The sequence below is a fragment of the Callorhinus ursinus genome, unplaced genomic scaffold, assembly GCF_003265705.2.
Source record: "Callorhinus ursinus isolate GAN/ISIS: 27379988/994484 unplaced genomic scaffold, GSC_fseal_2.0 scaffold43, whole genome shotgun sequence".
Classification (NCBI taxonomy): Eukaryota; Metazoa; Chordata; class Mammalia; order Carnivora; family Otariidae; genus Callorhinus; species Callorhinus ursinus.
The window spans coordinates 418,851-440,766 of NW_027397105.1; the positions used below are offsets into that span (position 1 = coordinate 418,851).

The window sequence follows — 21,916 nt, forward strand, 5'->3', positions numbered from 1 at the left end:
GAGCCTTCTTTTTGGGTCCTGGGGTCTCATCAGGACCCACAGGTCCAGGTCCCACCCTGAGGCTGGTGGAGGGAGCTCCTTAGGTTGCTGTGCTGGACGGAGTCAGTGGGGCCTTGGTGACCCTGTCTCCGCACCCCCGCCCCGGCCAAAGCTTCCATCGCCACCAGGCTGGGGACCCTCTCCTAGATGTCAAAGCAGGAAATCCCCTCGGTCCGTCCCCGGGCAGGGGCCTGAGAGCCTGGCTCCTGGGTGAGTCCTGGGCCTGAGGTCCTCTGCCCCCTGGGCTGGGGCAGTGTGGCGGGCTGTGAGCAGTCATCCCTGCGTTTCTGCCCCGTACGGCAGGGCCCATGCCTCCTTGGTCCCTGCCTGACCCACTCCGTGGCCCCCAGCTTGCTGTGTGGCCGAGGGCCTGGTTCCTTTGGCTCTGATTCTCTTTGGCTCTGGAGTCCATCTGTTGTGAGGCCCGGTCAGACGTGTGGGAGGAAGTCCATGGTCTGCATTCCAGTGTGTGAACCCCTTCCCCGGCCTGGGCTCCCCGGGGAGGGAGGGTGGAGGGAGCTGGCTCTGTCCAGGGACCTGCCTGACCTGTCTAGGCAGCATTCCAGGGAGGGCTGTGCCAGGCCAGGCTCCTAGAGCAGGCAGCTCAGCCAGGCCCTGCAGCCTGCCCCTGTCCCCAGGTGGGGTCTTTGGGGCTCAAAGAGAGGGTATGCGAGTTTCAGGGCTCAGCCCCAACATTCAGTTGAGTGAGCTGGGACAGGGGCAGGGCTGTGTGGTCCAGCACCCGCAGGGTGACCAGTCCCTGCCTCTGCCCACATCACTCCACCCGGGACAGGAGCCCAGACCTGTCCCCGGGCCCTCCCCCCCTTGCTGGGCCTCCCTGCTGGGCCAGAGCCAGGCAGCCTGCCCCAGGACAGGTGCCTCCAGCCTCCTGGGCTCTGAGCACACGGTAACTGCCACTCAGCCTGGAAGAGAGCGTTTCAGCCAGATGTAGCGTTGGCGGGCGGGGGGTGGGAATGGCAGGAGAGAGCCCAGCTTTCCAGCCCCCTCCCTCCATGGCCCCCGAGGCCCTGGGGACCCGGCTGAGTCTCATCCCCTCCTGGCCTTGCCGCCTGACAGGGAGCCAGGATCTGCCCCAGCTTCCTCCACTCAACCCCGCCAGTGGGGTCAGGGCCAGTGCAGCTCCCGGGGAGAGGCGGGAGGTGGTGAGGCTCCCAGGGTTTATGTCCGTGGCCACCTTCCCGGCTGAGAGAGAGAGGTCACGGCGGCCCCCGCTGACCCCTGGTGACCTGGCTGGAGGTGGACAAAAGAGCCAGCAGCTCTTCTGGTTCTTCCCGCCAGGAGCTCCCTCTGCAGCTTTCCTTCCCAGGCCAAGGGGCAGAGGTCGAGGGAGGAGTGATGACTTGCGGGCCTGGGATGGGAACTCGGTGTAGGCCATCTTCCTGGCTGGGGGGCGGCACACAGGCGGCCACTGGCTTGCAGAGGCCTGTCCCAGGTGTCTGAGCTTCTGGTGTCTCTGTTCTCAGGGTGGCTGCCTCTGGGCCGTGGTGTCTCAGAGTCCCTTACCCACGGCCTTCACCCTACAACCCACCCCCCGTGCAGCTGGGCTGGCCCCCAGAGCCTAGAAGCCGGGCAAGCTAGACCAGGATGTGACTCAGTGGGCAACCAGGCAAATCAGCTAATTGGCCTGGGCCCCAGGCACCTGTCTCTTCCCCAAGCCCTTGATAAGGTCGGAGCCAGGTGGAGGGCGCCAGCCAGGTGCTGCGGTTTGCCCAGATCAAAGGATGAGGCTGAGAGCTGGGTTTTCTGCTCATTTGTGGGCACCAGGAGCTGCTGTGCCCAGAGACGGGGTGGGGGGAGCTGAGGGTCAGGCCTGGGCCTGCCCCCGCTGTTTCTCCTGGGACCAGATCTTGAGAGCTGGCTTGGGAAGAGCCTGCTTTCGGCAGTCCCGTAGCAGACCGTGGCCAGCTCAGAGCCAGGCCCGGAGTCCCTGCAGAAGCCAAGCTCAGCCTCTGTGATTACGGCTCTTGCTGTCTTGGGAAATCAGGGGCCTCCAGAGCCTACACCCAAAGGGGTAGCTGCTGCTGAGCCCACTGCTGGCCAGGCCCTGGGCTGGGCTCTGCCACAGGCTCTGTCCCCACATTCCAGTACATTCCCTCTATCAGTGGAACGGAAAACATGTCCAGTTACCACCAGGCACAGGGGGCACCGTGGGGGCCTGGGGGGGGGGGGGGCTCTGCCTGGCGGCAGGTGGGTAAGACTTCCCCGAGGAGGGGACATTTGAGTGGGGCTTTGAAGGATGAGTTAGAGTTTGTTCGGGGCATAGGATGTCCAGTCACCCTCCTTCTCCCACTCCGAGCTGGAGAAAATATGCCAAGAAAACATTTAAATTACATAGCTGAGCTTGAAAGCTCAAGCTAGCAGGGGAATTCCCAGGTGCCAGAAGCAGAGAATTGAACCGAAAAACAGGAGTGGGCGCCGGTATTAAAGCCAAGTGTTGCAGAGAGCCTGGGGACCAGTATCTGTCATAGGAGCTTGTTATGGTATTTTTAGTGTAAACATTTTTACGATGAGAAATTTTAAATACACAGAAAGAGTAGAGTGGCATGATGAAGCTCCACAGAGCTGTCGCACTCGGGCCCAGTGTCCAGGCTCCGGGGTTTCTTTGTGCTGAGGATGGGCCTGTGCAGCCTCGGCTTCCAGCGTCGCGTGGGTGACTCGGTTTCCCCCCAGAGCCCAGGGCTGTGCCCCCAGGGCCAGTGGCAGTTTCTCTGTCTCTGAGGGGACGTGTCCGTCTGGCTCGGGCTCTCTGCAGAGAGCTGGAGGGTTTCCAGGCCCTTCCACACGAAGGACCCCGCAGAGGCCGATCTAGGGCTGCTCCTCGGGGAAGCCTTCGTGATCCGGGGCCTGTGTGAGACACAGATAGCAGTGCCTACTGAGGACAGACTCAAACCGAAAATGAGCAGAGCCCACAGGGAGGAGGCCAGCCGGCGCTGGAGAATGGGGAAACCGGTCTCTGAACTGCCTTTAGGGCTTCAGTGCTATGTGAGCCTAGTTTCCAAAGTTCCACAGGAAGCGTAGCACTTACAAGACGGGAAGAGCACCTTAGTGAACAAGAGCAGGGAGCTACTTCAAAGACCTCAGCTCAAAATTCTGGACGTGAAAAGTGTAAGCACTGAAATTTAACAACGTAACAACTAGACCCAGTCGAAGAGAAAATTAGTAAATCAGAAGATGGGTCTGAGGAAAGCCGCAGGTCCAGGGGAGGGGAGGGAGAGTGAAGGCTCCGGTGAGTGGAGTGTGAGGAGAGCGGAGGGCAGGGGTCAGGGTCACGCTGCAAAAGGCATCTGGCTTTTGTCTTGGGGTAGTGGGGAGCCAGAGAAGGCTCTGGGGCAGGCAGGTCCCGTCGGAGGTATGAACCAGGGTGTTCTCTCGGGGGCGGAGCGTGGGGGTGGATGGGAGAGGGGAGGCCGCTCGGGGCTGTGGTTGGAGCAGTCATGAGGGTGTTCCAGGTTGGGGATGGGGACAGAGGAAGAGCCGGCTCAGACTGAAACCAGACGGCAGCTCTGCTTTGGGGCCGTCTCCTTCTGGGCTTGCTCCCTCCCCACTTCATCCAGCAAGGCCGTAGCTGGGCCACCCCCGGGGCCGTACCCCCGGGGCCATCCTGTCCCAGGGAGGCCTAAGAACCCATCGCCCCGGGGCCTGAGGGGCCAGCCCAGGGCTTCCGTCCCGAGCAGCGGGTGGGGTGGCCAGGCTGCCCTGGGTCCTCCCCGTTGTCCGGCTGCCTGGGCATCCCTCCTCCATGTCCTGTGGGCAGAGCCTGCCTGAGTAGCCCTCCCTGCGCACAGGACATGGAGGATGGCAAGTCTCCCCAGATAACAGTTTGGCCAGATCTGGACTTTGTAAAAATAGCCCTGGCTCAGCTCAGGCTGAGGTCGGGGCTGGACCCGAGCTCCAAGGCCACTGCTGGGGAGCCCAGGGGTCCCCCAGCTCAGACCTCAGCCGCTCCATCTCCGGGACCATCTTCCGGGGTTCAACAGGGCCAAGTGTGCCCCGAGCGGGGCTCGACAGCCCCACGGGTGGGGCCGGAGGGGCTCAGAGTCCTCAGTGGGGTGGTCCTGGGCTCCTGGGTGCAGGCCGCTCTGCAGATCCACAGAGAAGGCCCTCAGCCAGCACACTGCCCCTGGGGCTCAGGAGCCTGGGCAGCCCCCTACCGACTTCTCCCCAGCCCTGTGGGGTGGGGGCACCCCCTGTCCCACAGAGAGGCTCCGAGGCCCTGCCCCCTCTGCCCTGGCTCCCTGCCTGCCGGCCCCATTGTCCCCGTCCTGCGGGCTCAGCACACGTGAGCTGCCGAGGGCTTCCCCACACCCGGACCACAGGATGTGCTCGTGTGGGAACTGCTGGGAAAGCCGCCCCTTACCGAGATCAGGGTGGGGCCACCCGGCTGCCCAGAAAGCTCTCCTCCGACAAAGACTGCAGGACTGGGGGTGGGGGGCAGGGAAGCTTCTAGCCCGGCTGTGTTTATTTCCAGCCGAGTGACCGCTGACCACGTAAGCCTCTGCACCCCCACCAGGTACCAGGTCCTCTGCCCTTCCTTCTGCCGGGAACGGGTTTCCTTCTCTCCCTGCCCTGATCTTGTTCAGGCCCCCACGCCGGCCTGTGATGTCCCTGAGGGCCTGGACGGGTCTCCTCTCTTGTCTGCCCCAAGCAGAGGGGAGGGCTGCACAGACTGATCGATCGCTGTCCCTCCTGACCTTCGACACCCTTATCTCCAAGGGTCCAGGGTCAGGATGGTCGCTGTGTCCTTTTGGGTGAGTTCCTCCCCCTGCCAGTGGCCCAGCTCTAAAGTGGGATGACATGGTGGAGCTCGGTTGGGGCCAGGCAGTGAGGACAGGGTGTGCCTGCTCGCACAGGAGCCCGACCTGCAGTCCTGGGCGGCAGTGCTCTAGACGGGCCGGCGGAGAGCCAGGTGTCAGCTCCACTGCGGGCAGCAAGTGGGGGTGGCCCAGGGCGGCTCTCCCCTTGGGTCCGTCCACCTTCTCCTTGAAGGGGGAGAGTGGACATGCCGTGGTTGTCCACGGGCTCTTCCAGCGCCTTCCCCTGCTCTGGCCGGGCCCACCTTCCTACTGTCCCCCTTCCCCACACTGCAGTCTGTGGTGTGATTTAGAGCGAGGACCCTGGAGTTAGACAAACGGGGTTTAACCTCTGGCTCGGCCACCCAACGGGCTGTGTGACATCACTCCCTTCGGCCTCTGTACCTTCCTGTGGGATGAAGGGTATAGAGAGGTGCTTAGGTCCAGGGCATGTGCTCGGACCCACGGTTGGTAAGTGTTCCGTAACTACAACTGAGGTTCTTGGTAACAGTAAACCCCTTGCCGCCTTAACCCTCATGCGGTATTGCTCATAACACTTGTGATTTATAGTTTAGTGTATGGTCTTGATCCTAAGTATGATCATCCTGGTAAACTCCTATGCATCCTTCAGTGCCCCGCTCTGGTATCACCACCTCCATGAAGCCTCTCTCCACTCTGCTTGGCCCTCCTTGCTGGTTTCCAGACTGGCCAACCCATGGATTGGGGCCACTCTTACTCTGATTTTTTCTGCCTACCCCCCCCACCCTCCCAGCACAGACAGGCACAGAGGGAACAAGTCTTCCTCTAAGTCCTGACAAGGCCCACCTCCTGGTCTGATGTCAGGCAGGCCCAGCAGGAAAATTCTTTTTCTAGATATGAGGAAGTAATTCCTGTGTTGACTAATCTAAACAAGGGCCCAGTGTTGACTGAGGCTGCGGGCTCTGGGTGGGGCCTGGCGTCAAGCACCTTGGGCACTATCTTATCCCGCACTCCGAGCAACCGCGGAGCTGCTATTTTTATCTTCATTTTACAGACGAGGAGGCGATTGTTAGATTTTCAGGAATTGCGTGAGCTGGTTGTTGCCCACAACCATTACTAAACAGTGGATTATGTGAACTTATAAACGTCTTACATTCAAAACCAAGGTAGTAAATGCTGAAAACTCGCCCCCCCAGCACCTCACGGCGTCTGGCGATCACCTGTGCTGGTAAGGCTGTTAACGGCCCTTGCACCTGTTCCGCGGAGGGACGTGTGTGCTCGGCGCCGGGTGAGCACACGCCGCCTCCTGACTCTGGTGGCCTGAGGTCAGCGCGGTGGGCGTCTTCACACCAGCTGGCAAACCCCACCCATCGGTGCCCCCACCCCCACTTTTTTGGAGAGCCAGTTGTGAAACACCAGCCACAGCACTGAACGGAGGGACAGAGAGGTGGCGACCTGCGCAGGGTCACCCAGCTGGGGAAGAGAGCTGACCGGGTCTCTGGTGCCCGGATCCACGCCCCTCGATGCCGGTTCTGCCCCCAGCAGCCACACGCGCACCGTCCTGCTCACCAGAACGAGGGGGGGACAGTCAGCCTCCTCTAGCCCGGGCCTCTCCCCTGGTTCACCCTGCCCCCCCTTCCCCCCCCCCCCGCTTTCTCTTCTTCCCGCCCGCGCCTGCCGGAATCAGGTCTGAGGGAGAAGCCAGGCCTGTATGTGCACTCAGCCTGGCGGTCGCAGCCCAGCCAACTGGCCACCTCGCCTGCCCACCCTCGGCCATTGTCTGGCCATCTGCCCGCCAGCTGTGGGACTGCCTTCCAGGGGAGGCATGGGGGAGCTGCCTTGCCCCCTGACCCCCAGGGCCTACCCTGCCTCTTTGTCCCACCTGGGGCCCCAAGGCCCCACCCATCACTGGCATCCCCACAGAGTCCTCTGACAAGCCGCCACTCTCTTGTTCTAGAAGAGCAAAACCAGGTCAGGTTGCCGCCCTGCTCAGCCACGGAAGCCACGGTCACCACCGTGGGCCAGGAGGCCCTGCCCCATCTGGCCTCCCCCTCCGTCCCTCTGCTCCGGCCACTCTGGCCTCTTTGCTGTCCGTCAGATATGCGAGGCAGACTCCTGCCCCAGGGCCTTTGCACTCGCTGTTCTTGCCCCAATATTTGCATGATTTGTTTCCTTATCTCCTCCTTATCTCCTTCAGGTCTTTGCTGAAATGTCACCTCCTTTGACCCTTCTGTTTAAAGTTGACAGCATTTCCTGTCTCCTGTTTCTGCCCTGTTACCCTCCGTAGCCTTGTCACCGTCTGACACACCACAGTTTTCATTTTATCATCGGTTTCTTCTGCCCAAGAGGGCAGGAATTTCTGTCTGTCTTGTTGCATGGACGAATGAGTGAATGAACAAAGACTGTGTTTGCAGAGGTCAGGGAGGCGTTCTGCAGCCTGCTGGAAGTGCGGGTGGGAGACCTGGGGCTTTGCTGTATGACCTTGGGCAGGTCCCTTCCCCTCTCTGACCCTCTTTCCCAAGTGTAATAAGGAGAGCCGTGTGGGAGGTACAAGGAACAGGGGCTTCGGAGTCAGAGAAGGGATCAAAGCGCCAGAGGACTTTTGCCGCCAGTGGGGCCTTGGGCAAGTCTCCTCTCCCCACTTCTGCAAGGTGGGGTGGGGTTGGGAGCATACACACAGCGCCAGGTGGTGAGCTCCTGGCATGTAAAATGCCAAACAAATCAATTTTCACTGTTTCACGAGTCTCCCAAGGGCTCGCCCGATGGACAAGCTGGGCCTGCGGCAAAGTGGGTGGGGCTGTAGGATCGCCCTCCCCTGGGCCCAGGCTGCCTCCTGCGCCCCTGGCCCCAGCCGAGGTTGTCCCCTGGCCCCTGGGCTCAGGCTGGGCGGTGAGGGCCCCTGGGCACGGCCACAGGGACCCCGCCGCCCGTCACGCTCTCCCCTTCCTGCACAGTGTTCATCTGCAGCTTCATGGTGGCCGCCCCCATCTTCGGCTACCTGGGTGACCGCTTCAACAGGAAAGTGATCCTCAGCTGCGGCATCTTCTTCTGGTCTGCGGTCACCTTCTCCAGCTCCTTCATCCCCCAGCAGGTGAGGCCTGTCGGGCTTGCCCCCCGCACGTCCCCTTCCCTCCAGTGCCGGCCACTCTCACCTGTCCTCGTCCACACTGGGGTTCTGGCCTCCTTGCTCGAGCCCCAGACAGCGTCTTCCAAGTGCAGTGGGATGAGGGGTCTCAGGGACTTTTATAAGCTGGCCCTGCAGACAGGGAGGGCCTTCCCGCGTGCTGACCAGAGCCGGGGGGACTCGCAGCCCTGTGTGGCCTCCTCTTTCCGAGCTGCCTCTGATTCGGGGAGCAACAGCAGAACCAGTCCGGTCTAGGGGTCAGGGCCCTCTGGTTCTAGTCCGAGTTCTGCCATCATCTCGCTGTGTGACCCCAGGTGAGTCACTACGCCTCTCTGCGCCTTGCGCAGTTTGCTCTTTTCTGGTGTTTTTTTTTTTAAGTAAACTCTGTGCCCAACGTGGGGCTCGAACTCATGACCCTGAGGTCAGGAGACGTGTGCTCTATCGACTGAGCCAGCCAGGCGCCCCGCACACAGTTTGCTCTTTGTGCAATAACCAGCGAACCGCTCGGGTCAGAGTCCGAGGGCGGCAGGCATCACCTCGCCTTAAGGAAGGTGTTTCTCCCTCGGCTCCCGCAGTTCTGGGTCTGAATGTCGCGACTCTGTTGTCCGTTCAGACTTGTGATCCGGAGAGCCTCAGCTTCTGCATCTGTGAAACGGAAAGAGTTCTTCTCAGCTTGAAGTTTCCTTGTGCCCAGACCCTGGAACATGGCAGGTTCAACAAATCATAGTTTCTGTTCTTTCTTCCACAAGGGAGACCTGTTGCTTTGAGAGGTAGTGAGTTCCCATCACTAGGAGTGTTCAAGCTGAGGAAGGACGGTCCTGTGGTGGTTGCTGTGGAGGGAGAAGACCAGGATCCGTCTTCAAGCACTTTCGGCCTTGGGCGTAAAGGAGAAGACCCTGTGCCTGTCCTTGGGGGCTCCCAGGCTGGGCATGGGAAGACGGGACGGGAGTCCCCATGCTCACAGCCTTCACGAAGTACAAAGTGCTGGGAGTCCTCGCTGAAGAGGCTCTTCTTCAAGAGTCTCTTCAAATCCATGGAGTCGGGGAAGGCTTCCTGGAGGAGGCGACATTTGCGCTGGGAAGGCAGGACAGGGAGGTAGGGCCTTTTGGTGGGTGGGTTAGGCAGAGGGAGCAAACCCACGGAAGCAGTAATGGGTCCCCAAAGCGGGAGAGTGTTTTGGGCCGAAAGGAGAGCAGGGACCAGGTTCATGGAGAGCCTTGAATGCCAGGTTGGAGGGTCTGGTCTTCCCCCTGAGGGCAGGGGTGAGTCGGGGTGACATGGAGCAGGGAGAGGCTGGAGGCAGGGGCACAGGAACCAGCAGGTTTGAGTACAACCTCATGGGGAAGGATCAGGCCATGGTCAAAAATGGGGCCTGGACCAGACGCCTCTGGGCCCCCCGGGCCTTGCCCTGCCACTGGCCAGGCCCCTGGCCCTCTGACCCTGGGTGCCACTTCCAGAACGGAGCTGCGAGCCCAGGACCGCGATGCCGGCAGCTCCGGGGGTGCGGGCAGGCCGGTGGAGGCAGAGAGACGATCCCCCGCCCCCCGTTAGTCTGTGGACTCCCTGCACTCACTGTCCCAGCCCCGCGCGGGTTCTCCTTGGGCCTTGGCAGTATGGTTCTGAAGCTGATTTGGCAGAGGACGTGCCCAGGAACAGCCAAGACCATGGGGGAAATGCCCATGGAAGGGGCTCGCCCTGTGGGTCCTCACGGAGCACCGTTCTAACCCAACAGTGGGCTGACCGTGAAGCCCTTCCGCGGGGGCCCAGTGTCGGGCGACAGGTGCGCCGAACGCGGCTCGGGCAGCTTTGCCTCTCCGTCTGGATGAAAGATAAACCGTAGTTCAAAACCAGTTCCAGACATGTGAAAAAGAAGTAAAAAGCAAAGTATAAGAATCTAGAGCTATAAATCCGCAAGAAAAAAGCCAGATAACCTGGCAGGAAAGTGGGCAAAGGGTGGTGAACCCAGCAACTCCAGGAGGAGATGGTCCTCGACTCCAGCCACCGGGGAAATGCAAATTGAAACAACGAGATGCCATTTCACACCCATCAGATGGGCCACAGTTAAGGTTGCCGATACCAAGTGTTCTCAAAGCTAGTGACTTGGCCGCGGGGCCTCTTTGGAGAGTGAAGCGCCAGGATTCCGCAGAAGCCTCGATGCGTGCGCCCCAGCCGCCCCCGGCGAGGTGCGCTCCCCAGAGAGGAACCCCGGCCCGCGGACACGGCGCACGCATGCCACGGCGTTCGTGATGGTCTCGTAGCAGAAGAGGGGCGTGTGCAGAAGAAACAGGTGCATTCCTGCCGTGAGACTCTTGGCAGCCGGGGCATGAACTGCATCTACATCGAGCAGCATAAATGGGCTTCCGGAACACGTGCATGAGGGCAAAGCCAGGTGTGGGCAGAGGGCACGGAACGGTCCCTTTGGGGTGCATGTTTTGAAAGCATGCGGGGGACACACTGCTGCTCGTTGTGGGGCCACGGCGTAAGGGATGCACCATGTAGCGGGTTCCCGGGGGAGGCGTGGGACTGTCCACGCGCTCTCATACCAAGGAGAATGAGGAAATTTCTAAGACCTAGCAAATGATGCATTAAGGAATATTGTCGTCATTTGGGGAGGGGGCGGGCCTTCCGGAGCAAGATGTGCAATCCAGAGGCCATCAGGGGAAAATCACCAGGCTGGACAGCATCGGATCAGACCCCACAAACAAAGGGGAAGGGCCGGTGACGAATGGCGCTTGTCGCATCTGTCATGAAGGGTCAATACCCACGATACCTACAACGCTCATAGAAATCAAGATAAGACAAACAGCCAACAGCAAAGTAGGCACAGGCAGTGGGCAGCTGAGCCCCAGAGAGAGGGGCTGAGGTGAGGGGGTGGGGGACACAGACGGTGCGCGGCGCAGGGCTGGACGGGCAGTCTGGCCGTGCAGGGGGCGGGCCCGGAGGGGGACGGGCAGATGGGAGAGAGGGAAGCAGGAGACCCGGAGGAGGGCAGCGTGTGGGTGAAGCTGGCCAGATGGGTGGTCAGGGTGGGGCCGGGGAAAGATGACCAGGCTGGGTTCTCAGGCCTTGGGCAGCTGGGGGGATGGAGGGGCCGCGTGCGCATCACAGGGGGAGGGCCGTTGGCAGCTAGAACGGCCCCACCCTTCCCGGCTCAGCTGGGCTTCGCTCTTTGATGTGTCTGTGGGGGCAGGGGGCGCAGAGCCCACCAGCTGCCCTGCCCGCTCCTCATGCACACGGGGCCCTCCATGCTGCCAGGGCCAGCCCGGCCGCCCTGCCTGGGGTCAGGGTGGGGGGACATGCGGCTCCCGAGGTGGGGCCAGAGCCCAGAGAGGAGGTCTTGCCCTTGGGGGGAGGCAGTGGGGACACCGAGGGATCTGTCTGGGCCACGCCTGCAGCTGTCCACCTGTGGAAATCCCGGCCAGATCCGCCAAGGCCGGGGGTCAGTCCCTGCCAGGACGCGGGGGCTGGGCAGCGGCGTGGGGACCGAGGGTGAGCCCCGCATTGTCTGCCCGTCCACAGCACTTCTGGCTGTTGGTCCTGTCCCGGGGCCTGGTGGGCGTCGGAGAGGCCAGCTACTCCACCATCGCGCCCACCATCATAGGCGACCTCTTCACCAAGAACACGCGCACGCTCATGCTCTCGGCCTTCTACTTCGCCATCCCGCTGGGCAGGTGAGGCTCCCCGCCGGCTCCCCGCACAAGTCCCACCACCGCCTCTCCCTGAGGTTGGCGCTCTGTGGCCCAAACGCGCGGTGGCCAGCCTTGGAGCAACACCCGCAGGGGGGTGGCGGGGGGTGGCCTTCCTCCCACCCTGGTGAGCATCACCTGCGCGCGGCCTGACTCCCTGCGCCGTGTCCTCGGCAGTGGCCTGGGCTACATCACGGGCTCCAGCGTCAAGCAGGCGGCCGGAGACTGGCACTGGGCCCTGCGGGTAAGGACACCCCCGACCAGCCCTCGCCCAGGGTCCCCCAGAGACTCGGACAGAGCCTCAGCCTCCAGGCCTCCACCTCGGGGGCCTGGGCCCCCCAAGATCAGTGTACCAGGGGCACTGGGGAGCCAGACCCGGTCGTCCTGCAGCCTCAGGGGCCCGGTCAGACAGGACGGGGGATGCCCTTCCACTGTCAGGACATTCCAGGTCTGCGGTGGTGCGTCCTGCTCCAGCCGGTGCTCGGGGGAGGCCGAGATGCGGCCTCTGCGTGGGGGCCCCCGGGGTCTGGAGCCCCTTCCTGTCCTGAGGGAGGGTTCAGGCGAGTCTGCCAAGGCCCCAGGACAGTGCAATCAGAGGAAACAGAGATCCCCAGGCTCGCGGAGGAGCGGAAGCTTAAGACAAAGTGTTTTTTCCTCAAAAGCAGGAAGGAAGCAGCCTCCGTGGAATTTCTTGATGGGGCACAGGGAGAGGAACTCCCCCGCCCATGGGCTCGCAGGCCTCTTGGGGGTGGGGACGGGCCTCCCTGCTCTCCAGCGGGGGTTGGGGGGGCTGGTGTCTCTGAGGCTCTGTTCCCGACCTTGGGCTGCACTCAGGGGAGACCACGTGGGCCCCTCCCAAGCCATGACCTACCTGCTCATCAGCGGGAAGCTTCGTGCCCGCCAGGACTGCCCCAGGCCCCATCCTCATCGTGGTTCCAGAGTCGGTCCCTCTGTGCGTCCTTCGTCTGTCTGTCCCCCTCCTCCCGCACCCTTCAGCCCCCTCCCATCCCGCCCCCTGCTCTGGACGGCCCGGCGGGAGCTCCTGGCGGCTCAGCGCCGACGGGGCCTGGGGTCCCACCGTGTGCCCCTGCCCCACCAGGTGTCCCCCATCGCGGGCATGATCACAGGCACGCTCATCCTCATTCTGGTTCCGGCCACCAAGAGGGGCCACGCCGACCAGCTCGGGGGGCAGCTCAAGGTGCACACGTCGTGGCTCCGCGACATGAAGGCCCTGATCCGCAAGTGAGCGCTGCCGGGAAGGGTCTGGCGGGAACGGGGCGGGGGAGGCGGGAGGACCCTCCCTGCGGGGCAGCCCTGGTCCCCGCAGCCCTGGGTGCTGGCAGTGGCGCTTGGGCCTCCGGTGGGTACCCACTCTTGCAGCCCGAGCCCGAGGGGCGGGGAAGGGCGGCCTCGGGGGCCCCGCTCAGTGTCGCTGCCCTGGCCTCCCCTCAGCCGCAGCTACGTCTTCTCCTCCCTGGCCACGTCGGCCGTGTCCTTCGCCACAGGGGCCCTGGGCATGTGGATCCCGTTGTACTTGCACCGCGCTCAGGTTGTGCAGAAGACAGCAGAGATGTGCAGCAACCCGCCGTGTGGGGCCAAGGACAGGTGGGGCCGGGCTGGGGGCCGGGGTGGCCAGGGGTGCTGTGCAGGAGCGCCGGCCCCTCCGCCCAGCCTGGCCCCGCACCGAGCCGCGCCCCACTGCCCTCTGTCCCCACAGCCTCATCTTCGGGGCCATCACCTGCTTTACCGGCTTTCTGGGTGTGGCCACGGGGGCAGGAGCCACGCGCTGGTGCCGCCTACGGACCCAGCGGGCCGACCCGCTGGTGTGTGCTGTGGGCATGCTGGGCTCTGCCATCTTCATCTGCCTCATTTTTGTGGCTGCCAAGAGTAGCATCGTGGGGGCCTATGTGAGTGCGGTGGAGGGTGCACGGGTGGGGGCGCGGCCTCTGGCAGAGGACGTGCAGTCTGGCTCGCAGGGCCCCTCCCCATGGGAGGCACCTGCCTGCCCGTTCCCGCTCTGTCCAGGGCCTGTCCAGGGCCCCGGGTGTCCTTCCGGGCCGCTGGCATGCCTTGAAGTCCCCCTGTATCCTGCAAATGCCTGGGAGCCTGCGCGCTCGGCGCTGCGGACCCCGGGGAGGGGTGGGAGGCTTGTGTGGGGGGGTGCTCCCTGCCAACAGCCAGGCGGAGAGCTGCAATGGCTGTTCTGGTCTCTCCTGGACAGATCTGCATCTTTGTTGGGGAGACACTGCTCTTTTCTAACTGGGCCATCACCGCGGACATCCTCATGGTGAGGCGGCCAGCCCAGGCTTCTGGACTCCTGGGGCAGCCTTGGAGAGGGTGGTGAAGGGGCGGGAGGCTGGCAGGGCCCGTGGGGGGTGGACAGCAGGCCGGGCAAGCTGGGGAGGCGGGCCTGGAGGCAGAACCCTGGGCAAGCAGAGGGACGGGGGTGGGACTGGGTGGGGAGGGGGCTGTCTGCAGGCTCTGTGTGGCCAAGAGGCTGGCAGTGCCAGGCTGGCCTGAGGGGGTGCTGCCGGCTAGCTCCTCCCCTGGGTCTGAGCTCCCCGAGCCCTGCCTTCCCAGCCCAGCCCGGGTCCCAGGCGTGCCTGCCCAAGCGCCCGCGGCTGGGCCGGGCGGACAGAGGCCGTGTTCACGGGGCCAACAATGGGTGCCTGACCAGCCAGCCAGGGACAAAGGGCCGTCTGAGCTGTGGCAGGGGCTGTGTCCCTGGGAGGAACCGGGAGGGGGTGTGGCCCGGACAACTCGCAGCACGCAGTCTGAGGGGCGAGGTGCCTGTAGCTCCTGTTCTGGGGGGCCCTCCCGGTCAGGGCCAGGAGGGGATGGGAGAAGGGAGCGTGGGGCCTGCGGTGGGGAGGGTGTCTGGGAGCCACTAGGCGGGCCTCCCCGGCAGGGCGGCAGCGGGGGGAGTGTCCCTTGGGGTTTGGGGCCACATATGGGGCAGCCCAGGAGATCAGAGTCGGCCTGGTGCTGGGGGTCCTGCCGGCTCTCCTCTTCCAGGAAGCCTGCCCTGCTTCACCTGAGCTCCCCTGCACGTCTGCTTCCCTGGGGGCCAGGCTTCCGTCCGTGGGTGGAGGTGGGGGGTCTGACTCAGCCGCACGGGGAGCCAGGCCGGTGGTGGGGGCCGAGAGTGAAGGAGGAAGTTAGTCTGTGGCGCCGGGCGGGACCCCCATGCCTGCCTCTGGGGTCCCGGGGAAATCATGTCCCATTTTACTAAGTGTCACAGCCACATGACTAATCACTGCTGGAAATGGGCCACGCAGTCCCATCGGACCAGCCGCCCTTCCCCCCGGCCCTGGAATGAGGGGCCCCGTGGGCCGGCCACCCACCCCGCTGCTCCGAGGCCTCGGAGGGCCTGCCTGGCCTGGGAGGCTCCCGGCTCGGGGGGCTGGGGGCACCCGGGGGTCGGAGCGGAGGCCGTCCGGGCGGGCCAGCCTGGGCCTCGCCGCGTCCTTGTGGAGGGGGACCGGCGTGGTCTTCAGGTCTTGTGGGTTCTGGTGCTAGCGCTGCCGCAGCCATCTGTGTGCCGGGCCCCCGTTTCCTGCCACCCCTGCAGGGCTCCCTGCCACAAGCCCAGGGCAGAACCTCAAGCAGCCAGGGTGGGGAGGCCCGGGGGAGTCCGGGGTGCGGGACCCTAGGAGTGTGGTGAGCCCAGAGATGAGGCCGGTGGCTGTGCCCTCTGACCTCTGACCTGCTGCCTCTCGCACAGTACGTAGTGATCCCCACGAGACGAGCCACGGCCGTCGCCCTGCAGAGCTTCACCTCCCACCTGCTGGGGGACGCCGGGAGCCCCTACCTCATCGGCTTTGTGAGTACGGGTGCGGCCAGGTGGGAGCGGCTTCGGGAGGCGCCCCCTGACACGCTCCCACCCCCACAGATCTCAGACCTGATCCGCCAGAGCACCAAGGACTCCCCGCTTTGGGAGTTCCTGAGCCTGGGCTACGCGCTCATGCTCTGCCCCTTCGTGGTGGTCCTGGGCGGCATGTTCTTCCTGGCCACGGCCCTCTTCTTCCTCGGCGACCGCGCCAAGGCTGAGCAGCAGTGAGTGGGCCGGGGCGGGCCTGCTGGCGGGGTTGGACACCTGGTGGGGGGGGGCACGCGGGGTCCCCCGGCGTGCAGACGCGCTGGTGGGGGATGGGCTTCCAGAGCGGGAGCTGCGCGGTGCCCGGCATCCTCCTCCGGTTTTCTGACTTCTTTCTCCTCTCCTCTTCGCTCCTGTCTCTCCTCTCCCCACCCCTGGGCTCTCCCACCTTCCCCTGGGGCTGACGAGGTCCCTGCCCGGCACGTCCGGCCAGCCGGCCCCCGAGATGCGATGTGCCAGAGCAGTGCCCGGGCCCGGCCGCCGCTGATCCGCCACCTTGACCCCCGCCCGTCTCTCCCCCAGGGTGAACCAGCTGGTGATGCCGCCCGCATCCATCAAAGTCTGAGGCCGTGAGTGCAGGCGGGCGGGCGCAGTGGCTCCTGGCAGGAGGGGAGGGGTCAGGGCTGCACCTTGTGGGGGTCCTGGGGAATGTTCTGGAAGCAGGAGCAGCTTCTGGGGCACCTCCTACCAAACCCAGGCTTGGCCCTCTTCCTCCTGAAGTGGACTGCGTTGGCTTGCTGGGTCATGGGGGCGGGCAGGCTCCCCCTTCCTTCCTCAGAAGGGCTGGGGGCAGGGGTCAGGGCTGGGCCCTACCCCATCTGGGACACTGTCCTCCCGAGCCCTCCAAGAAGCCCGCCAGGCCCCGAAGCTGACCTTCCTCTGGGCCTGGCCTCCAGGGGCCGCACTTCCCAGCAGCTCAGGATTCAAGGTCACCGCCCCCTCATGCCCTCGACGCCCAGAGGAAGGCTTGTTTTTTCAAACAGCAGGAAGACGATGGGGAGTGTGGGGTCTGGGCTGGCTCCTCCCAAAGCCCCCCCCGTGACCTGGCCCCTCTTTCTAGGTGTCTCTGGGACAGCGAAGAGCCCTCACTGTCACTCTACTTGGGGGGCGTGCCACGGCACGCCGGCCCTGCCGGGCCACCTCAAAGCTTTCTGTGGGACCCGAGGCTGGCCACCCACCCTCTCTGGTCTGTGGCTGTGGAGTGGCCGTGGCTCCAAGAGGCCGTGTCCCCAACTAGCACGGAAGGCTGTGTGTGGGGGAGCCGTGCGGCTGGACAGACTCCCAGCCCCAGGGCCGGGCTGCAGACCCCCTGGGGCCCGGGACGAAGACGGCCCCCACCGGGCGTGTGGGGAGAACCTGGCCTGTCCCCGCCTTATGGGGTCCCGGGCAAGCCTCTGCCCTCCCCAGACCGCGGGCCGAGGCGGCTGGACTTCCCTGCATGGCAGCTTTGAAGACGCGGGGCTCCCGGACTGCGGAGAGAAGGCGGTCCAGCCTCGGGGCGGCACCTCAGGCTCGGGGACGGACTCCGGGCAGAGCCTGGCTGGTTCCCTCCAGAGGACACGGGCCTCGGCTGCCCGGCTGGCTCTCTGCCCACAGGTCCTCCCCGGTGGGGCCATCCACCAGGGGGCTGGCATCTCCAGGGGTGAAGGCCCTGGCGCATCTGCACCCCACCTACGTCCCCCAGGCCTGAGCCCCGCGGCCACCCGCCTCCCCTCTCCCACCCCGGCATCCTGGCACAGACTCCTGCCCCCAGACTGGGCCCTTCCAGGGGCAGGACCCAAGGGACTATTCCCAGAACCTGCACGGCAGCAGCCAGCGTTCTGGCTGCAGAGGACGCAGCCACCCTGCGAGGCTTCCTGTCCCTGGCTGGGGCCGGGAGGTCGAGGCCCGCCCCACACGCAGGCCGCCCGCCGCCTGCACTCCCCCTCTCCCCGCTCCCTGCCCGGCTGCTGGAACCCAGGTGGCCGCAGGAGCCCCCGCAAGCCGCCTGGCCCATGCCGAGCAGCTAGTGCGGCTTCAGCGGGCGCAGGCTCTGGGGCACCTACCGGGTGGGACCCCCAGCGACGTTTTCTTGTTGTGCAAGAACCAGGTCCAAGTGTTGCCTGTTCTTCCTTCCGGAAGCCAAGCCGCTCCTTTATTTTTTAGAGCTGCTGACTGTGAATCTCAGAGTCTTAAGAGAGAAGCCAAATATATTCCTCTTGTAAATGAAGGAATAAACCTATTTAAATCACGCCGCGCTGGCTCCCAGGGCAGGGCAGCCTGGGGTGGGGACACGAGGGGCCCTGCGGACGCGCTCCCTCCGGTGCCGGACGCTGGTACTTCGTGCAGCGTAAACCCGGCGGGGGGGGTGCTCAGGGCTTCCTGGCCTTCTTGAGCGACGCTTGCTTTCTCTTAGCCCCGCTCTGGAGGAGGTTGGGGCTCCTGCTGACCAAAGACAGCCTGGCCTTCTTCCGCGGCAGCGCGGACTGGGGCGTCTTGCCAGACACCCCCTTCTCCGGCAGATCCTTCTGAGGCTGCTTTTTGCCGGCAGGTGCCGCGGGGGACACGGGCGTGGCTCCGTGCACCTGGGACAGCCTCCGCTTTTTCTTCTGCAGCTTTGGGGTCGTGGCAGGAGTGCCGGGGCTGGTGCTGGTGGCGTCTGGGGCCGGCCTCTTGGTGGCAGGTGTCGCCTGGGCCTGGGCTGGCCCCTGGGCCTTCCTCTTGTTCCTCCTCCTCTTGCTGGGAGGCTGGTCCCCCCCGGAGGCGGCGGGCTTGGACTCCTCCTCAGGCGCCGCACCCTCTGACTTGCGCTTCTTGCGCTTCTTGGTCTCTGGCAAAAACCCCTTTTTCTTCCTCTTTGTGCTAACGGGGCTCTGTGTGACGCTGGGGACTTGCTTGGTGTCCTTCTTCTCTGCCTTGGGGCGCCTAGGAGACCGCGTGCCAAGTAAGGGAACATCCAGCGGGGACGGGAGTGACAACCCCGCGCTCCCACGGGACCCCGAGGCACCCACGTCAGAGCGCACGCAGCACGAGAGCATCCCCAGCCCCTCCCAGGACCTACTGGACTCCGAGGGCCTTCATGGCCTGCCAGTAGAGGTCGCAGAGGCGGCTGGAGCCGGCCGCGCGGTCCCCCTGCGGCAGCTTCTGCTGCTGGCTCTGCAGCACTGCCAGCACGGCGGTCAGGTCCACGGTCAGCTTCTGCGGGCAGGGGACATGGTGGCTGCAGCAGTGATCAGACGCGGGAGGCACTCCTGGCTCTGGGTCCCCCGTCCTCCCGACCTCGCTGCCTCTCCTGCCTCACCTCGGAGGGAAGAGCCCCCCCATGCCATGATTGCTCCCGCTGCCCACAGGCACAAGGCCTGACCCCTTGCTCTCCACTCAGGCCTCCCTCTGCTGCAAGCTCACCTTCCTGCTGCGCCCGCCTACCGCGCACTGAATGGGTTAAATCTGAAACCCACTGGCCTCCAGGACAACCCCCCCTCCTCCTGGCTCTTCTTGGCCTCTCTGGGGGCTACTCCCTGGGCGTGCCTGTGGCTCATGTGGCCTTGGCCCAGACCTCTCTTCCCCGTGGCGCCCTGCACGTGGGCTCCAACCACCGTCCTCGCTAAGGACTTGCAGGCCTTCCCTCCTGGACTGGACTGGGAACCGCCGCCCCAGCTGCCTCACGGCCCACGAGCATCTCCCTCCACATGCCCAGCACCCCCTGGGCCTAGACACCTGCCTGCCAGGCCCTTGCCGGTGTCCTCCCATGGGGCGGGCTCACCCTCAACCCTGCCCACGCTCCCTGCTCGCCCACCCGCCTCCTGGCCCGTGCAGGGACAGTCTCCCACCTCCTGATGGACAGTCCTGAAGAGGGTGTTGAGCAGCCCCAAGGAGGACAGTTCTTTCTGCTGCTCCGACTTGGTCTGTGCCTCACCCAGCGTCCGCAGGTTCTAGGGGGAGATGCCCACTCAACACCAAAGCCCCGAGAGAGGGAACGCCCCTGGGGGGCAGCCCAGACCCAGCTGAGGCCCAGGGTGCCAGAGACCCACTCTGGATGGGAATGTGGGCAGGGACCCCATGGCCCTTACCTCCACGACCTGTGCCAAGACCTGGCTGACCAGCTGCTCCCACTCGGGGTCCTCAAAGCACACCCGCAGCTCCCGCGTGGGCAAGGTCTTCTGGAGCAGCATGCAGGCTTGGGCCTGGGGGGCCATGGGGGCCTCAGTGCACAGGCCCGGAGCTCGGGGAGCCACAGGCAGCCCCCACGGGACCTGAGCTCCTGCTCCAGGTCCCAGAGCCTGTCACGGCAGCTTTGGGCACAGCCACCGCCTGGGCCCTCTCCTCAGGCAGGAGCAGTGGGGACAGTGCCCAGCCCGCTCACCAGCTCAGTACCATCCTCCCGGAGCCTCACAAGCCCCCAACCCACCGACCCAGGCCTGCCCGTCAGCCAGGCCCCAGGGGACGGCCAGGTCCGAGTGTGCACGTTAAGGCGCTCGTGCTTCAGGCCACCTGGGGGGGGGGGCTGGGCGCAAAGCTTCCCCTCCCGACAGTGACCCTGTGCCGACGGCAGGGCAGCGGCCGGCCAGGTCAAAAGGGCAGGGGTGGGTCCACCCTCGCAGGGTACCTCCCGGGCCTCCCAAACACCTCGCCCAAGGCGAGTCATGCGGGTAATTCTGACAGGCCCAGGGCTGGGATCCGGGAAGTCCCTACCTGATGGCGGGGCCGTGCCTGGCCCGTCACGTGCTGGATCACGACGGGGAGCAGGCTCTTACAGAGCACCTACGGAAGGAATGATGGGGCCGTGAGCTGGGCGCTGGGCCAAGCAGGGGCCCCGGGAAGGACCGGCCCCCACACCCACCGGGTGCCGGGAGAAGAGGCTGAGGAACATAGGGATGGTGAGTGGGCTGTTGCGCCTGGTCAGGAAGGAGGTCAGCGCTGAGGAGTAGATCGGGGTCACGAGGCTCAGATCCAAGCAGCCGGTAGCCTGCGCCAGGGGAGAGTGCGCCCGTGTGATGCCGGGCCGAGCGCGGGGCAGGGCCGTCCACAGAGGGCTGAGCGCCGGGTCCCGGGAGCCACGGCCTCCACTCCCCCTCTGTGAGCTGGGCAGGTGGTCCCAGCGGCCGAGGCCTCCTGGGCCAGGGCCGGCTCACCTCTGGGCCCTTGGGCTTGGGGCCGGCTTTCTCCTTCTTCTGGGGCTGGCAGACCGAGGCGGCGGCGCCGCCCTTCAGAACGCGGAGCAGATAGAGGGCCGCGTTGAAGTGGTACAGGGAGACGGAGGTGTCGGCCTGGTGGCTAGCCTGCTGCACCAGCCGCCCCACCTGCGCGTACAGAGACCCCACGCCGCGGCCCACGTCGTGGCAGCACTGCCGGGACCGGCACAGGTGTCTGTGGGGCGAAGCGTGGTCACCACATGTCCCCCTCGTGCCCCTCCCCGCCGAGCAGAGCCAGCGCGTCCCCAGTTCACGGGCAGGGAGACAGGGACCGGTCCCGGTGGCAGGGGCAGGCCCAGGATGAGCCGGAGGAGAGACCAGCTCCGGGGCTAAGCCCGCCCCCCGGGCAAACCTGACTCCCATGGCACGGGGGCCTCCGGGCCCTAAGACTCGGGTCTGCGGTGCTCAGGGCACAAGAACTAGGCCACGCAACAACCTCAACCCCGGCAGGCGGCGGGGACGGCCCGCCGAGCAAACGCGACCCGGGGCCGGCCAGGAGACAGGTCGGGGGGTGCGCGCGGTCTGTTCTGCTCCAGCAGCTCCTCCGTGACATGCGCTCGGCACCTCAAGACCCTGGGCCACATCCGCGCGCAGAAAGGCAGATCTGCAGCCCCACATCCCCAACAGCCCACCCCCTGCCTGTTCTCGAAGGCAGAGCTGCCCCCGCCAAAGCTCTCGCTGAGCACACCGCTGCGGTCTGGTCCCTGAGGCTCTGCTCCACCCGCGCCTGACCTGTCCCCATCGAGCCACAACCTTCTGCCCTCGCCCGTGGCCTCCGGCCCTGGGGAACGTGACGGCTCCCTGGTACCTCAAGACTGGCTCGGGTGCCCCCACACTCTGGGCTCCTGTCTCCCACCCAGCCCCTGCCACGGCCCCGGTCCCCAGAACCACACGTCTGGCAAGGAGCCTGGGCCGCGGTGCCAGGGAGGGCTGCCCGCCCCGGGGCCGCGGCCTGCACTGGCCGCGACACTCACGTGAAGATGCGGGCCGTCTTGTGCAGGAGGTCCTGCTCTTGCTTGGAGCTGCTGGTGCGCATGCTGCGCCGGATGATGTCCAGCAGGGGCTCCAGGAGCTCCAGGACCAGCGGGTTCTCCGGCTGCTTGGTCACCCGCACCTCGACCAGGTCCAGGACCTGGGGCCGGGCCGGGCAGGTCAGCGGGGGCGGGGCGTGCGCGGGGGCGGGCCGGGCAGGTCAGCGGGGGCGGGGCGGGCAGGTCGGCGGGGGGCGG

General features: G+C 65.2%; 2 protein-coding genes across 2 annotated transcripts in view; one reads left to right on the forward strand and one right to left on the reverse strand.

Moving 5' to 3' along the window:
- SPNS2 (SPNS lysolipid transporter 2, sphingosine-1-phosphate) overlaps positions 1–17,746 on the forward strand; it is a 29,966-nt gene extending 12,220 nt beyond the window's left edge. The window contains 11 exon segments of the mRNA XM_025864073.2: positions 7,784–7,920; positions 11,473–11,624; positions 11,817–11,883; positions 12,739–12,881; positions 13,092–13,244; positions 13,357–13,546; positions 13,861–13,926; positions 15,364–15,462; positions 15,532–15,695; positions 16,039–16,085; positions 16,577–17,746. Of these exon segments, the coding sequence (XP_025719858.1) occupies positions 7,784–7,920; positions 11,473–11,624; positions 11,817–11,883; positions 12,739–12,881; positions 13,092–13,244; positions 13,357–13,546; positions 13,861–13,926; positions 15,364–15,462; positions 15,532–15,695; positions 16,039–16,081 (1,214 nt within the window). The 3' untranslated portion in view covers positions 16,082–16,085; positions 16,577–17,746.
- The window catches only part of MYBBP1A (MYB binding protein 1a), a 14,074-nt gene continuing 9,772 nt past the window's right edge, over positions 17,615–21,916 (reverse strand). The window contains exons 19-26 of the mRNA XM_073881532.1: positions 21,662–21,819; positions 20,628–20,862; positions 20,336–20,461; positions 20,188–20,256; positions 19,566–19,679; positions 19,326–19,427; positions 18,557–18,693; positions 17,615–18,420 (exon numbers count right to left, since the gene is read on the reverse strand). Coding sequence (XP_073737633.1) covers positions 17,868–18,420; positions 18,557–18,693; positions 19,326–19,427; positions 19,566–19,679; positions 20,188–20,256; positions 20,336–20,461; positions 20,628–20,862; positions 21,662–21,819 — 1,494 coding nt within the window. The 3' untranslated portion in view covers positions 17,615–17,867. The remainder of the gene's footprint in view (positions 18,421–18,556; positions 18,694–19,325; positions 19,428–19,565; positions 19,680–20,187; positions 20,257–20,335; positions 20,462–20,627; positions 20,863–21,661; positions 21,820–21,916) is intronic.